This window comes from Urocitellus parryii, chromosome 3 (genome assembly GCF_045843805.1).
Source record: "Urocitellus parryii isolate mUroPar1 chromosome 3, mUroPar1.hap1, whole genome shotgun sequence".
Classification (NCBI taxonomy): Eukaryota; Metazoa; Chordata; class Mammalia; order Rodentia; family Sciuridae; genus Urocitellus; species Urocitellus parryii.
Window position 1 is genome coordinate 150,625,106 of NC_135533.1, and position 15,283 is coordinate 150,640,388.

Consider the following 15,283-nt stretch of genomic DNA (forward strand, 5'->3'; position numbering starts at 1 on the left):
ACTTGCAGTAACGTTTCTGGTGTTTATTTAACATGTAAATGAAAATTGTTCACACAGATCCTTAAAAGGGTCTGTCATAAACCACCTGAGTGAAGCAGACTGGCTTCTGCCCATCTTTTTTTTTTTTTTTTTGCTGGGGGTGAGGGCATTGGGGATTGAACCCAGGGGCACTTGACCACTGAGCCACACCCCCAGCCCTATTTTGTATTTTATTTAGAAACTGAGTCTCACTGAGTGGCTTAGGGACTCGTGTTTGCTGAGGCTGGCTTTGAACCCTGATCCTCCTGCCTCAGTCCCCTAAGCTGTTGGGATGACGGGTGTGTGCCACTGCTCCTGTCCTGGCTCACCCAGGTTCCTAAGAGGTCTAACAGGCACCGCCTTCCTTGCCCATCTTGATGCTGAGCAGACAAGCCAACTGATGTCACTGAAGGCCACGTGGTTTCAAGGGTGAGCTATGACAACTGTTTAAACACAAATTTAACTTTTTCTTCCTGACATCAGTGACATAGCTCATGGTGGGCTACTTCAAACACCCAGAAGCAGTTGGTGGTGGACACCCAGCAATAATATACTTTAACTCAGAGAGACAGATTTCTACAACAAAAGCTGGAAGCCACTTCATTTAACAATGTCTTTTCATTATTTCCTATGTGATGATCTTTTAAGTGACTGTAAATAACCACCCAACATTATAGTGCGTGAACCTAACACATAACGTAAACACATTCCTTCTGCTCTTCATCTTGCAATTCCTAAGCATATGGCCCAGTGGTTCCAGGGAGACAGAATTCCCACAGGTGAAAGTCTTGGGTCAAAGGGTAGAAGAGGGGCTGGGGTGGTGGCTCAGCGCTCTCCTAGCACGTGCAAGGCCCTGGGCTCCAGCCTTAGCACCATATAAAGATAAATAAATAAAGGTATTGTGTCCATCTACAACTAAAAAAAAAAAAGGTAAGAACACCTCAGACTTTGGGTACGCGGGGTGGACTCTCTCCAGGAGGGCGCGGCCACCCTGCGCATATCCCCATGGCAGTGGGGTGAAGCCCACCGCCCTGGCATTCTCTGGAGGGCAGGCGCTGCAGTTTGGAACAAAGAGCACAGTCCAGCCTGGGCACCAAGTATCTCCTTCAAAAGGAAGGGACATGACTCATGTCCACAACCCAGTGATAATTTCAGGACATTTTAATGTGGCCACATAAAGTGAAAGGGTCATTTAGAGTCAACAGATTCTTAAGACCCAACAAAAAGTTTTTCTGGACGTAGGACACACATCAAGGGAAGTAACCTTTAAAAAATGGAAGTTCTCCCCAGACAAGGTCTGGCTGGCTGTCTGGGGACAACATGATAGCCTTTTAGGTCTTCTGGCAAAGAATCAAGGCGGCCAAGCCAGAAAACAAGTCAGTTATAAACAGACCACCATGCGCCTGCCCCCTGACCGTGGGTCTGCAGATAGCGTCTGCCAACTTCTGCTCCCTGCAGCCCCGGGCTGACCAACACCCGGGCTGCCGTCCTGCTCACAGACAAGACATCTTTAGGACAAGGCACCTGAGGCGGCAGCTTTGTGAAGACTGTCTGTCACATTTATAGTAGCTGCTGCCACGCCAGGGATCAGCTCATCGTGGTGACCATGGAGGGTGCACACCACAGGCTGGCTGTGTGGCCAGTTATGGGCACTACTCTCATCTGACTATACGGAATCCTCCTCCTTATTCCAAGATAGGAAAGGGGCCACACTGGAGCCAGGGTGCTGCGGGAATCTGGAGAAGCCACCCACCCTTGAAGGGCCCTCTCAAGCTCAGCTGCTCCCCAACCCCCAGGACTCACCTCAGAGAGTGGAGAGTCACCGGGCTGGTCCCAAGAGCCAGAGAAGCTGTGCTGGGCAGAGAGGCACAGGCTGCCTCAGAGATGGCTGAGGTGCGAAAGAAACACGGGACACCAATTTGTAATCAATGACTTTTATCTTTGAAAATGGAAGCAAGTGTTTTGACAGAACACTATGGTGCTCTATAAGAGCCGATCTAGGAGTAATTCACTGTCCTCCTCTGGGATGTCACGGCATTTTTTTAAAAAAAGATGACGACGACAAAACAGGGAAAATAATCCACAATGCTTCAGGCACCTCCTTGGGCCTGGATGGGCATCCATTCATTAAATAAGCAGAAGCTACAAACTAAGGTCAGGGTGACGGTCCCTCGCCCTCCCTCTTCTCTTCGAACCACCTTTCCTATAGGGTTCCACCAACCACAAAAATTCTTTACTTAATTTGATATCAGAACCTTAAAACATTTCTGAATCTTAGAAATGAAGGTCCTTTAGCAGATTACATTGATTAAAAAAAAAAATGTAAGTTTGACTTATGTCCTTGTGATGACTGTTTTCTTTACATCTCGTTATCCACTTCTATATTAAAAACACACACATACATACACACAAAACTCAACATTCAGATGCCCTGAAATTGTGGAGACAGCAACCCCAATATTGTTGGTTAAGAACATGGTACCTTTTCTGCTGGGACAGTACCAAGTGGGGACAGGCCTTCCAACTGGCTGCCACCATACTCTGCCTCATCCTGGCTCCCTGGCCACACAGCTTCCAGTCAGCCCCGTACCCACCCCAGTGCACGCACACGAGAAGGTCCCCCACGGCCCCCGTGCACTCCACGGCTCATTCAGGCACACTCAGCCCTTCCAGAACAGAGGCTCGTCAAGTCTGGTTTTGCAAACATGCAATTGAGATCATGGAAGTGCAGCAAAGTTCCAGCTAGCCTAAGAACGAACAGGTGACTAGCATTGGTCTCTGACCCACTCCGGGTCTAGGAAGCCTCTGCAGCCCAACACCGCTGTGAGCTGGAGAACTGGTTTGTGTGCGGGGGCGAAGAGGCATATCCATACATGTGAAAGCCACGGCCCGGCCTGCACTCCCTCTTCTGCCTCGCGTTCTAGGCCATTCTCCTCAGTCTCAACACTCAACAGCATCTTCTGGCCTCATTTTGCTGAATGTGATTAGGGCTAAGGGCAGGAAGATGGGCAGGACTGCTTGGCCCCGAGGGACATGCAGCAGACAGAGGAAGGGCAGGAGCTCTGTGGGTGTAAGGAGAGCTGCTCCTTCTCCAGCACTGTTCAGGACAGTGGCAGGCCACCAGGGCTGCTTGCCTCCAAGCTCCCTGCCCAGCACATCGCAAGAGCCGGGTAAGCTGCTGAGACAGGCAAGAGGGGACACTCAACAACATGCGCACGCTCTGGTCCGAGTGCCCCTGTCAAGTACGGACCGCAGCCTGAGCAGTGAGGTGTGGAGTGATGAATGTGACAGAGCCTATGTGTGACAAACTGCAGGGACACATGCTAGTTTGGTTAGATTATAATCATCTGAAGCACAGAATCAAGAAGCAAAATTCCATTCTGGTACAACCACCCAATTTCTAGAAAAGAGAAAGGAAAGAAAGGAAGAGATACGATGTACACTTTTTTGCATCAGAAGACTCAACGGAATGAGAGGGTAGTGAGAAGGTCCACATGATTCTTCAAGTCTTCCTTCCGCAGTCATTAAGATGACCAGGCTTGTGCTGCCAGTGGCTACTGCTCTGATTGTTCTCAGATGAATGTTTATACAAAATAATATCTTCATCTAGTTTATAAACATACACAGTGCTGTCCCTTTCAAATTAAGGAAAAAAAATCACACACAAATACTGCGAAGTAGCAAAATATAAAGAAAAAAAGCTACTTTTGGTTTTGGCAACATTAAAAAAAAGAAAGAAATATAAAAAGCAATGTGGCATTGGTCCCTATTCATTTAAAAAAAAGTACTTGGGCATGACACTGAATTGGAATTGGTTTGTTTTCTAAAATTCAGAATATCTGGGATTTTAAAAGTAGCACTTTTGTCTTTAAGAGTTCAAAAAGTCACATAACACTTAAAACATCAAAAAAGCTTTCTGATAAAAAGCTCAGCTTTTTTTTTCCTTTTCTCCTTTTTTTTTTTTTTTTTTTTTGCAAATTTGGGAGTTGCTCGAGTTCTTACTGGAATGTGGCCTATCGCTGCTGGTTGACAACTCTGAAATGGAATGTCTCCCAATGGCAGTGCCTCCCCCTCCACCCTCCCTCGGACCACACCAACAACCAGCTACCAAAGCCCAAGTTCTCACTCCCAGGTTCCGGAGGGTGGGAGGAACCTTCAGGCTGCTATCTTCGCCATCTGCTGTTCTAACTTGGAAATACGCTCATCTTGATTGCAGATTGTGTCTTTTATAGATTTGATCTCTTTTAAAATTTCATCCAACTTGGCTTCGTTTTGCTGAGAAAATAAAAGGGGGGGCAGTGATTAGAAAGCAGTAAACAAACTTCAACACGATTCGGACTACAGGACTTAAAATGTAACTTTCTGTTTGGCAAATGGCAAACCAAAGTCATCAAATTGGAAAAAGAAGTCACAACCTGCCACATGTGGGCCTTATGAGAACATAACTGCTGCTGTTCCGTCCCGTCCCTCTGAGACCCCAAAGCACTGCCTGTGCACTTACTCAAAGACTCTGTCAGGTCACAGACTGTAGGACAGGACTGGGCGAGGGGTGATTCCTACCAAAAGGCTGCTGAGCCTCTCGACCCGCTAGACAGGTCCTGGGAGTGGAATTCCTGGGCCTCTGTTAGCTTTTCTAAAGAGGACTGAGCCTCCCCCACTCAGAGCTGATCCAGAAACTCTACAGCCACCAAAGGCTAGGTACTGGCTCCTTGTCAAGGACGAAAATGTCAGCTCCTCCAAGGCACTGTACCTCCTGGTTCCTCCACCTTCTCAGTGACCAAACTCCCCCTCCCCTGCCCCCCGCCCCTGGCCCCCAGCCCACACACTCCCTGGATCTTCTCCTCCCAGGACCTGATTCCCGGCTGCCTCAGTATTCTGTGGCCACAGCAGGTCTTCAGTGGTAGGCTGGGTGCTCACCTCTGCCATGGCTTTGCCAAGATTGTCTTGTGGTAGCCCACACACTGCCAGATCCTGCCTTTACCACACCACTCGACAGTACCCCAACACTGCCACCACTGCCTGCTTCCAGGAACCTTCTCTTCCTGGTTCCTGGGACCTTGCCCTCCCATGTCGTTTCATTTCTACCCAAATCAGAGGAGGGTTTGGGTAAAGAGAAAAACCCACAAACGTCCTATTCACTCTCAGAGATGGTGGTAGACTGATATCTATTCCAGGCATTGTTTATGAAAATATAATAACCAAATAATTAATAATATAATAACTAAAGGAGCCAAGGGTGACCATAACTCATCAAGTCACGGGCCCCAGGACTTTCTTAGGCCCAGTGCATGTTATGAGTCACCGAAAGCTCCTGGGTGTCCACAGCCGGAATACTATTCAGCAATGCCCTGCATAACAGAGGACTTTGCAGGGGACAAGGCATGCACAGATCAAGCCTCAAGTTGCTGTGCTCCTCACCACACTAGTTGTGTCCGTGGTCTTCTTGGGGACGTTAATCAGGTCACACTTCTTGTTTGCAGTGGGCTTGCTGTCCAGAATGTTCTTCTTGACCACTTTGAGATCCCTGTTTTTGCCTGGAATGTAGCCGTGCTTCAAGGAGATGAGGATTGGGTCAGCATTCTTCCCCTCAAACCACTCTTCTGCCTCCAGCGCAGCCTCGGGGCCTGCCGTGTCTGGGTACAGGTCATCTTGGAAAAGATCAGACTGCAAAACACATTTGGGGGAACACTTCAGTAAGGAAGGAACCAGTTCTGGGTCTGGGATTTAAAACAAACAAACATGGATTGCCTAGAAAGCTGGGCACTCACCTTCCTGGGAACAGTCATGATAATGGGCTCACACTTTCTCTCATGCAGCTTGAAGAATCTTCAAAGGAAAAATAAAGACAAAGTTCCATAAAGTGAAATATGACTGAGTAACAGGATCAAGAACTGTTAACTACAATGCTGGGGGATATGGGAGATGAACGCTTCTTTACCCCTCACCTCTGATCCACCCTGGCAGTAGGTACTTAAGCGGTCCCATTTTCCCACTTCACAGATGAGCTCGGCGTATCTCTGCCAGAAAATGGCAGACTGGAGACAAGGACCATGAGTAGAGGTCTGTGGATTACTGTGACAGTCAATCTGCAAATACCTGGGGCAGAAGGACTGTGGTGGAAATAGTAGCAACACTGGGACTGATTCACTTGTGAAAAAATTACCATGTAGCAGACAGGTGGGGACCCCCCTAATGTGAAGCTGTCACTACACCCTGCATGCCAGGTCTTCTGCCAGCTTGAGCAGTTGAACATTTGTGAAGTATAAATATGATTTTTAAAAAATCATATTTATATATGATTTAGGAATCCTAGGAAGTAGATTTTGGTTTGGGGTAGATTTTGTCTTTTGGGTTTTTTTTGGTGGAGGGCAGCAGGTACTTGCAATCCTCCTGACTAGGCTCCCGAGTTGCTGGAATTTCAGCTGTGCACCACAACACCTAATGACATTTAGGTATTCAAGCAAACCCCACATCAAGGAAAATTTGAAATTATCCAAAACGTGGAAAGCAAACTGCATTATCCTATGGAGGAGCAAAAAATATCCTCTAATTGAAGGGGAAAAGGGATAGAATTTTCTTTTGCATCTCACAATAAACAAAACTAAAAATTATAATAAAAGTGATAGGAGAAGCCAATTTCTTCCCAACCAGGAAGGGAAATAACCCAGAGTTTTTGCCAAAGTTCTTGGCAAGAGAGGGAGCCACAGTGAGCTCCGGCAGAGGGGCATGTGCTGGGCAGCACTCAGATGAAACAAGAGCCGAGCGTGGCTTTGCCAGTCAGGTGTTCCCCAAACCACATTTTAAAAAACTGCCACGTCAAACTTGCCTATTCACTATTTCAATAGGGTCACAGATAAACCAAAAGCCATTTTAAAGAAAGATTTAGTGAAAACTAAGCAGCAGCAGCAGCAGCAGCAGCAACAGCAGCGCAGTGAAGGAAGCCTGTGGCCCTGACTTCCAGCTGGGCCAGGGCATCGCAGCCTCTCTAGGAGCATGTCCGCCCCAGCCCTGGCTCCTCCTCCATAAAATGGGCATAAAAACACCCTCTTCCTGGGTTGTGGGGAGAAGCAGAAGAGGTCACCCACGGTGTGTTTACTTCAGGGTCCGACACGTAATCAAGGCTCAGCACAGATAGACAGGAGGGTCCCAAACAGCTGTGCTCAAAGTTTTTCTTGAATGTGCTCCTAAATAATTGGGTGTAATCTTAAGTTCAGATTCAATCCTTTTAAACCACACTTGGGTTAGTCTGGTCAAACCGCAATTCTGGATTATCTGGGACAATCTTTCATTGTCCCAGCTATTTAAAAAAATAATGATTAATATAAATTAAGGGCTGGAGCTATAACTCAGTTTATATTCATATAAAGTTTATAAAAATTCTTTTTCTATTATTTTTTTTAATATTTATTTTTCAGTTGTAGTTGGACACAATATCTTCATTTTATTTATTTATGTTTATGTGGTGCTAAGGATCAAACTCAGGGCCTCAAATGTGCTAGGCAAGTGATCTATTGCTGAGCCCCAACCCCAGCCCTCCTATTATTTTTAAAGATTTAAGTATCAATTCTTAATCATGTGACCAGAGGAGCAAACATTTTTGGTTGCTGCTCTTTTGTTTGTTTTGGGTGCTGGGGTTTGAACCCATACAAACTATATAAACTTCATGATACACTAACGCATGGTATGATTGATAGTGTGCTGCTATTCTGTTGTTTAAAGTGGTCACTGGCCACTGGGTGTCTGTTGAATATCTCCTGTTGACTACTGTGAAAAAAAATGTGCCCGTAGGAGGCCTACTAGTGTTATAGGATATAAACTTCAAATTCAAGACAAGTATAGATAAGTAAAAGTCATACAACACAGCTGAACTTCCTATATCAAACTAGACTCACAAATCATCGTAGAACCCTGCATTCTCTAGTTTAGGACCAGAAGGATCACAACCCAGGATGGAGCTCAGTCCTATCCCCCTGAGAGCAGAGAGCCACCCCCTTTCCATTCCAGGGCCAGGTTCTCACCTGCCCACCCCCCAGGGGACCAGTACTCCAGCCTCAGCTTGGAGTCAGAGAGGAAGGTGTCACTATTTCACTAAGTGTATGCTACACCTCAGCTCTGCCACTGGACTGCTAAGCTCCCAGTTATATGAGCAGGACACACCCACATGCAGGGGTAGGGAGCCTTGGGCACACAGAAGGCCTTGGAACTGTGTGGCTCTGGTGCTACACCAACGGCACGAACAATCGCAATACTTTACGATATCAATTTGTTACCTGGCAATTTCACATTTGTTAACGTCGAGTCCTCTCTTGGGCATGTAACCCATGCCTCTCTGAGGCTCCTTGCTGCTGAATGTGTTGAGGTAGTGGACATATGGGGATTCATCCGTGATCTCAAAGTATCGAATACTGCTGTCTCCCTACAAAAAAATCAGAGATGAGTTTGTCTTTAACAGTATCTGAAACAGCGAGTTTGGGAGGGTGTCTCTCTCCTGTGCGACCCAGCACTCATGGGGACTGGGCCTCAGGGGCTGACCTTTTTTCACTTTCATAAAGAGGCTGTCCTGAAGTATGTAAGGTTCTTTTCCTCAGAGATTGAGCCCTCACTACCGACAGATCACTACCGTGCCCTAAAAGATCTCCTCCATATTTCTGCCCAATAGTTCAACATCAAAAGTCAAACAAAAGAGTGAATTGCTGAGCATGCAGTCACTGATTGTAGGATCTGCTCCCTGATCCCACATAGCACTGTTCACAGATCTGACAGCTCAACACCAGACAATCTGACAACAGCAAAAAGTGAGATTTTTCTAATTAAGAAACATCAGTTTTCATGTTCATTCATTCTTTCTTTTTTTTTTTTTTGATAATTTTTAGTTGTAGATGAACAGCATGCCTTTATTTTATTTGTTTATTTTTATGTGGTACTGAGGATTGAACCCAGTGCCTCTCATGTGCTAGGCAAGGGCTCCCCCACTGAGCTACAGCCCCAGCCCTTCATGAGTACTCTTAAGCTTCAAAAAGTAGAACTATCTCATTGTAATGTGTAAAATTCTACAGTTATCATATTTAGAACAGTCATATTTTTGGGAGATCTGAAGTCTGAGGCATATGCTAATCTAAGCATAAATAACAGTCACACCCTTACAGGAACCTAAACAATGAAGGCGGCCCTATCTGGGGGGGAGGAGAGAGAGACAGAGACACACACACACACACACACACACACACACACACACACATGCACACAAGAAGACAAAAAGAGCTAGGCAGTATGATGTCCTAACAAGACTCTTGGTTCTCATAGTTTCCATCTGTTTCAATGATTTAAAGATATAAAGCAATGGAAAAGAAGCTAAGCACATACTAGTCATTTTCTGCATATCGCAAATGATTTTCCATCTCACACCAATACTACCTGTAAAGTGCTCATTTGGTTTGTTTTAATGCAGCAAGGGTGAGGCCTATGTACTTAACAGCTGTTAACATCTGCAGTAAAGTGACTTTCAAGGAAACAGATAAGATCTCAGATTCTAGGTAACTGACCTAAAAAGAAATGCAAAGTAGCTCAGAAGCACCCTCTGTCAACTGTGGAAAGGAAACCATCACCCACAAAGGTGGCTTTCTAACAGGTTTGGGGCATACAACAAAAGCACCTTTTTTTTATTAAGTATTTTATTTGCAACTAAGCTTGTTAACACTATATAATGACAATGTACAAAGAATAGTGTTGCAGTTTTTGGTTAGATTTAAGTCAAAGACATCAATTAATAAGGAATATTCAAGTGTGAATATTCCAGAAATTTCTCTAAACCATCTGATCAAAACAACTGTCTCTGAATATTACCTTAAGTGTGGAAGGTATTGGCATACATTTGAATTAAGCTCATTTTTTTTCAAAATAAGCCATAATTTAAAAAACTATTCTATATTCAAACTAAAACAATATTAATAGAACTTTCCTTTCCAGGAAACAATAATAAAGGAAACAAGGCATTTTGTAAAATGTGGTCCTGAACAAGTCACAGTAAAAAACAAATGTATACTTAACTCCACCTTCCTCAAAACAGAGGCTACTCTCTGCTCTGCAGTCTTGGAAATAAGATGAAGAAGAGCCTGTGAGCAACTTCAGGTAGGAGGTTACCCATTTGTACAAAGCTCAAGCAATTGAAAATGGACACCTCAGTGAGGGAACCTGATCAAGGAATCTGAATTGTGTTTTTAATAACTGATAAAAAGGTGAAGTGGGTCTGGAATACATCAAGAGCAGCATTCTTACTATTACTTCAACTACAAAAAAGTTCTAAGGAATTCAGCCTAAAAAAAAAAAAAAAGGAACTGTGAATTTATCATTTCCAAAAGTGAAATAACGACAGCAGTAAAGCTATCGACAGTTTAGCGACACTGAGGAAGGAAGACAGGAGGAGGCACTCTGACTTCAGGGTGGCATCTTCCTGTACCTAACAGTTGTCACCTTCTGAAACCTTTTTGTCGTCAGTGGAAATCTTCAAGCCCAGGGTTCTAACGCTGAACCCCAGGAACCAGAACCACCCAGAGAGCCCTGGAGAGTCTTGCAGGCTGTCAGAGCTCACTGCACACAGCACTGTTCTCTTCACAAGCCCATGGCAGGTGGCACTGAGAACATACTCACTGATCTAGGGTTATGTGATAGTTTCCAGCATTAAACGTGACATACCAGCCCCATACCTAATAACAACGCAGACAGATCCAAAATCACCCATTGTGCAGAAGTAGTCGGTGAAAACAGAACACCAGTATGTCCTCTTTTATGTCTTGTGCTGCTTGGGATAGAACCCAGGGCCTTGCACACTCTAGGTGACCAGTGAACAACACCTGTCCAGGCGCATCATCTCTTTTTCACTGGAGGCCTGTAGTGAAGATTCCCCAACAGCAGCCATCCCAAAACTCTAGCCCAATCCCTGTGTTAGTCAAAAGCACTGAACAGAGTATGTTATCACTACACAATTCACAAGTGACAAACGGTGATCTAGAGACCTTATCTCAGCTTAAGACACACAAAGTAGAAAACTCAGAAACCTTAAATGATGGGGCTGGGAATGAATTCATTGGGTGTAAAGTGCCTGCCTAGCACACGTGAGGCCCTGTGTTTGATCCTTAGCACTTAAAAAAAAAACAAAGGGTGGGGGGTACGGAATATACTTTTCAATTTAATATTGAAATCAGTTTACCTTTCCACATAAGTAAATGATACTGGTGTCAGGATCATAGAAAGGCAGCAAAACCCCATTGCTAGTGTCCATTTCATGAAGAGCAATTGGTTCCTGCATGTTTTTCTGAAAATAAAACATATATATGTATATGTCTCTTCATTTTTACAAGACAAATTTTATAACTTATTAGACATTCTTCAAATAAGTGAGCCATTTTCCAAGAATAACATAAAGCTTGAACAATGCACATATAAATTTCATTCACATAAACACCAGGAGGGATCAAACTCACTGAAAATTATATGGATTTAACAACATAAATGTGTGACTCTAAGACAAAGATTGACAGTCCTTTTCTTCTGAGCTCATTTCTTTTTTTAAAGGTACTTTTTTCCTTATTATAAAATAAATACGTATACAAACTTTCAAAAAGTTAGAAGACATAGAGAACATTGTAACTGTCTCTAGTTCAGGGTTTCTTCCCACTTCCACTAGTTATGAATGCTTTCCCAAGCATGACTATTTTGATTTAGACATTTAATTATAGTCTGTGAAATATAAATAAGTGTAGAATTGATTTCCTAAATCTAAAACATTGGATTCTTTGCACATTCTTTTTTAAAAATCTAGTCAGCATAAGGCTCCCTGGGAGTAACAAGAACGCATTTTTGAAATATATTCACTGCCTATCTCCAGTGAGGACAGGGACTTGACGTCCAACTGACAACAAGCAGGAGTTCAGAACACCACACTAAGAATCCTATATTCATACACTTAACAACCCAGAGCCCCAACAGAGAGAATGCTCTGTGAAGCACACGGGAGGCAAGGAGGGAACCTACGGGATTCCAGAGTGCCAGCTGCCGCTCACTCATGCGACTGAACCCAGTGGTAAAGACGTTGCCGTCAGCCAGGAAGATGGCTCTCATGGGCCTGGCTCCCTCGTGGGCCTTCTCCTTCTCCTGGGAGTGAGAGCAAGAGGCACGTTATGCACATTCAAACTGCAAGAAGGAAAGGTGGGAAAACCACATGTTGACCCTCCCTCACCCCACCTGTCACCCACACTCTCCTGATGTCGACCATGACCCCAAGGTGAGGAATCAGAGCAGCACTAGTGACCTGTCAAAGTCCCCCAGCTAGCTAACAAGCAAGAGCTCCAGGATCTGACTCAAAAAACCTCACTCCTTCCACCACATCCTGCTGCCAACCCAGGTCCACACACTGCAGACACAGGACATAGAAGGACTCTGCCAATGCCTTGTTTTTCAAGACAGTTATGACTTGAAGGCTGGGTGTAGGCTCTGATTTCTACCAGCACTACCAGACATCAAGAAGTTGAATCTAATTAACCCCTTTGTTTCTTTCTTTTTTTTTTTTTAAAGAACTAGGGATTGAACCTAGGGGCACCTAACCACTGAGCCATATCCCCCAGACCTACTTATTTATTTATTTATATGTTTTGAGACAGGGTCTTGCTAAGTTGCTACAGCTGGCCTGGAACTTGAGATCCTCCTGCCTTAGCCTCTCAAGCCACTGGGATTACAGGTATTCACCACCACAGTGCCCTCATATCCACCCTAGGAAGATTCTGGATAGTTAAAGGTTGCATGGGGATGGGAAGTCCCCAGTGCTTGGTAAGCACTAGCCACAACTGTCACAGTACCCTTCAGATGTAACACTACCAACACCAAACATATCTCAGGAAGGGCCTCAGAGCATGGGTGAAATAAGATGTTCTGTATTCAGTATTTGGCACTGCAAGTCTGACTAAAGATCCAAATGTCTACCTTTTGCAATTTTGCTCTTCAAACTAGGGAGTAGAATCTAACATACTGACCTCATGAGAACCTGCTGCAGTTCTGTAAGGCTCTGTAACAATCACTTCTGGAACAGGGAGCAGAATCAACTAATCAACCGTCAGCACTGAGCCCCAAGACCAGGCATGTAGTCTGGTTTAGCTGAGCCAGATCTGTGAGCGCTTAAGGACACTAGTGAACTGAGAAAAACTGACTCTTCATGAAAAATGGCCACCTAGGGAGGGAGGTGAGTTGAGTAAAGGCTGCACGTGGACACGCCTGGACACGCTTCTGCTCCCTCATCACTGTGTCTGCACTCGCAAGGCCACCAGCCAGTGGTTCTCTTGCCTTAAAAGCAAGGAGCCCACAGACACTGAAGTCCACAGCCCCTGGGTTTTGCCCTCACATACTCACAGCAACAAGCTCTTGCTTCCTGGGATCGATCACTCGCACTTTCTTGTCTTTGGAAGCTGTGCAGATCAGACTGCCGTTCCGGTTCCAGCTCACGTTATAGATCATGTCTGAATGCATATCGTCCAAGTTTATAAGGGCTTCCCCTGTCCCCACATTCCAGATGATGATGGCATTGTCACAGCCTGAAACAAGCAAAACCAAGCCCCTCAAAGATTAGAAACCTGTACAGGAAAGCCAGAAGAACATAAGGAAATAAATAAATGCACGGAAAGGCAGGTGAGATAAGGGGCTCTACTTATTGGAAATCCAAGACCAAAAGTGACAAAGAAAAAAGGAGCATACAATAGAAATAAAATCATTAAAGGATCTTGTCCCAATCTCCTTTAAAGCTGGGCATCAGCTGGGTAGGTTGGCATAAGCCTGTAACCCCAGGCATCACAAGTTTGAGGTCAGCCTCAGCAACTTAGCAAAACCCTATCTCAAAAAATAAAAAAGGGGCTGGGAAGAGGCTGGGGTTGTAGCTCAGTGGTTGAGTGCTTGCCTCGAATGCGTGAGGCACTGGGTTCAGTCCTCAGCACCACATAATTAATTAATTAATTAATTAGTTAAAGCTATTGTGTCCATCTACAACTAAAAAAATATTTTAAAGGTGGGGTCCACTGAGGATGTAGCTCAGTGGTGAAGTATCCCTGAACTCACTCTCCAGTGCTGTCGGCAAGGAAGAATACTTAGAACATCAGTTCAAAGATAAAACAGAGAAAGAACACCCCAAAGTGAATTCTTGCCAATAAAGCAATTTTAAAGCCTTGCTTTCACAGGCAAACAGCCACTGCAGATGGATCTCATAGTCTTAAAATACGCAAAACGCTCCAGTCAAACCTTGCCCTTTACTTGTAAAAAGGAGAACCAGGAGCAATCTGCTGATGACACCCTATTTGTGACCTCAATGAGAAGGGCAGCAGGATTTGTCTGATGGAATTCTACCTCCAGGACATTTTCCTTTTAACAGACAGAGGTTCTGTGTAAATCATTGGGAAAGTTCCCAAGTACAGTGAACCAATGCTTATAAAAAAAAAAAACTATCCTACACAGAGTTTTTTTGTTGTGTTTTTGGTGGTGCTGGGGATTGAACGCAGGGCCTGAGCTATATCCCCAGCCCTGGTGTCTTTTATTGAAAAGTGGTTCTTGGTTTCAGAAGGTTCCTGGCATTCAATTTACTTAATTGATCAAAAATCATAAACATCCTCTGCTCCCAGTTAAAAACTAAACTGCCTCTCTCTTTTTTACTGGTAAGGGGAAAGATTTTTAAAAATTCTGCCACTAACATTAGTTTTTTTTTTTTTTTTCAAGAAACCAGTATTATTAAAGTATAATTTACATATAATATAATGCACCTATTTAAGCATACTTAGACTGTTTCAATCAGCATATATAATCATGCAGCTTCTACCACAATCAGGTTAGAACATTTCTACCCAAAAGCTCCCTAATGCCCTTTGTATTGATTTTATGAAGAAAATTTTAAAATCTCAGATTCTGAGCAAAAGGGAAAAAATTTCTGCAAATCAAACTTGGGAAACACTCAAGTGAGAAACCAGTAAGCACACTAAGACCAAGACATGGGTGCTCTGCAGTGCTGTGCAACGGTGAGAAGTCAGACCATCATTGTTCAGGAATAGGGAGCTGACTAAACAGACAGACGATGGACTATTGTGGAGAGTCGTTAAAAATATTATAGGGAGAACATTTAATGATATAGACAGGAGTGAAGTGTACCACTAACTGCAAAAAGAGGTCACGTGTGAAGTGTACAAAGCCATCTCTGTGTGTAAACTAATTTTTAAATATATATTATGCTTACATTTAA

The 15,283-nt window shown here is 44.2% G+C and overlaps 1 protein-coding gene across 3 annotated transcripts in view; it reads right to left on the reverse strand.

The window, feature by feature from the left end:
• Positions 1-1,966: 1,966 nt before the first annotated feature.
• Positions 1,967-15,283, reverse strand: part of Coro1c (coronin 1C) — an 83,132-nt gene continuing 69,815 nt past the window's right edge. For all 3 annotated transcript variants that reach the window (XM_026409226.2, XM_026409227.2, XM_077795582.1), the window contains exons 5-11: positions 13,417-13,598; positions 12,049-12,168; positions 11,225-11,329; positions 8,289-8,434; positions 5,787-5,844; positions 5,437-5,682; positions 1,967-4,293 (exon numbers count right to left, since the gene is read on the reverse strand). In XM_026409226.2, the coding sequence (XP_026265011.1) occupies positions 4,174-4,293; positions 5,437-5,682; positions 5,787-5,844; positions 8,289-8,434; positions 11,225-11,329; positions 12,049-12,168; positions 13,417-13,598 (977 nt within the window). In that variant the 3' untranslated portion in view covers positions 1,967-4,173. The remainder of the gene's footprint in view (positions 4,294-5,436; positions 5,683-5,786; positions 5,845-8,288; positions 8,435-11,224; positions 11,330-12,048; positions 12,169-13,416; positions 13,599-15,283) is intronic.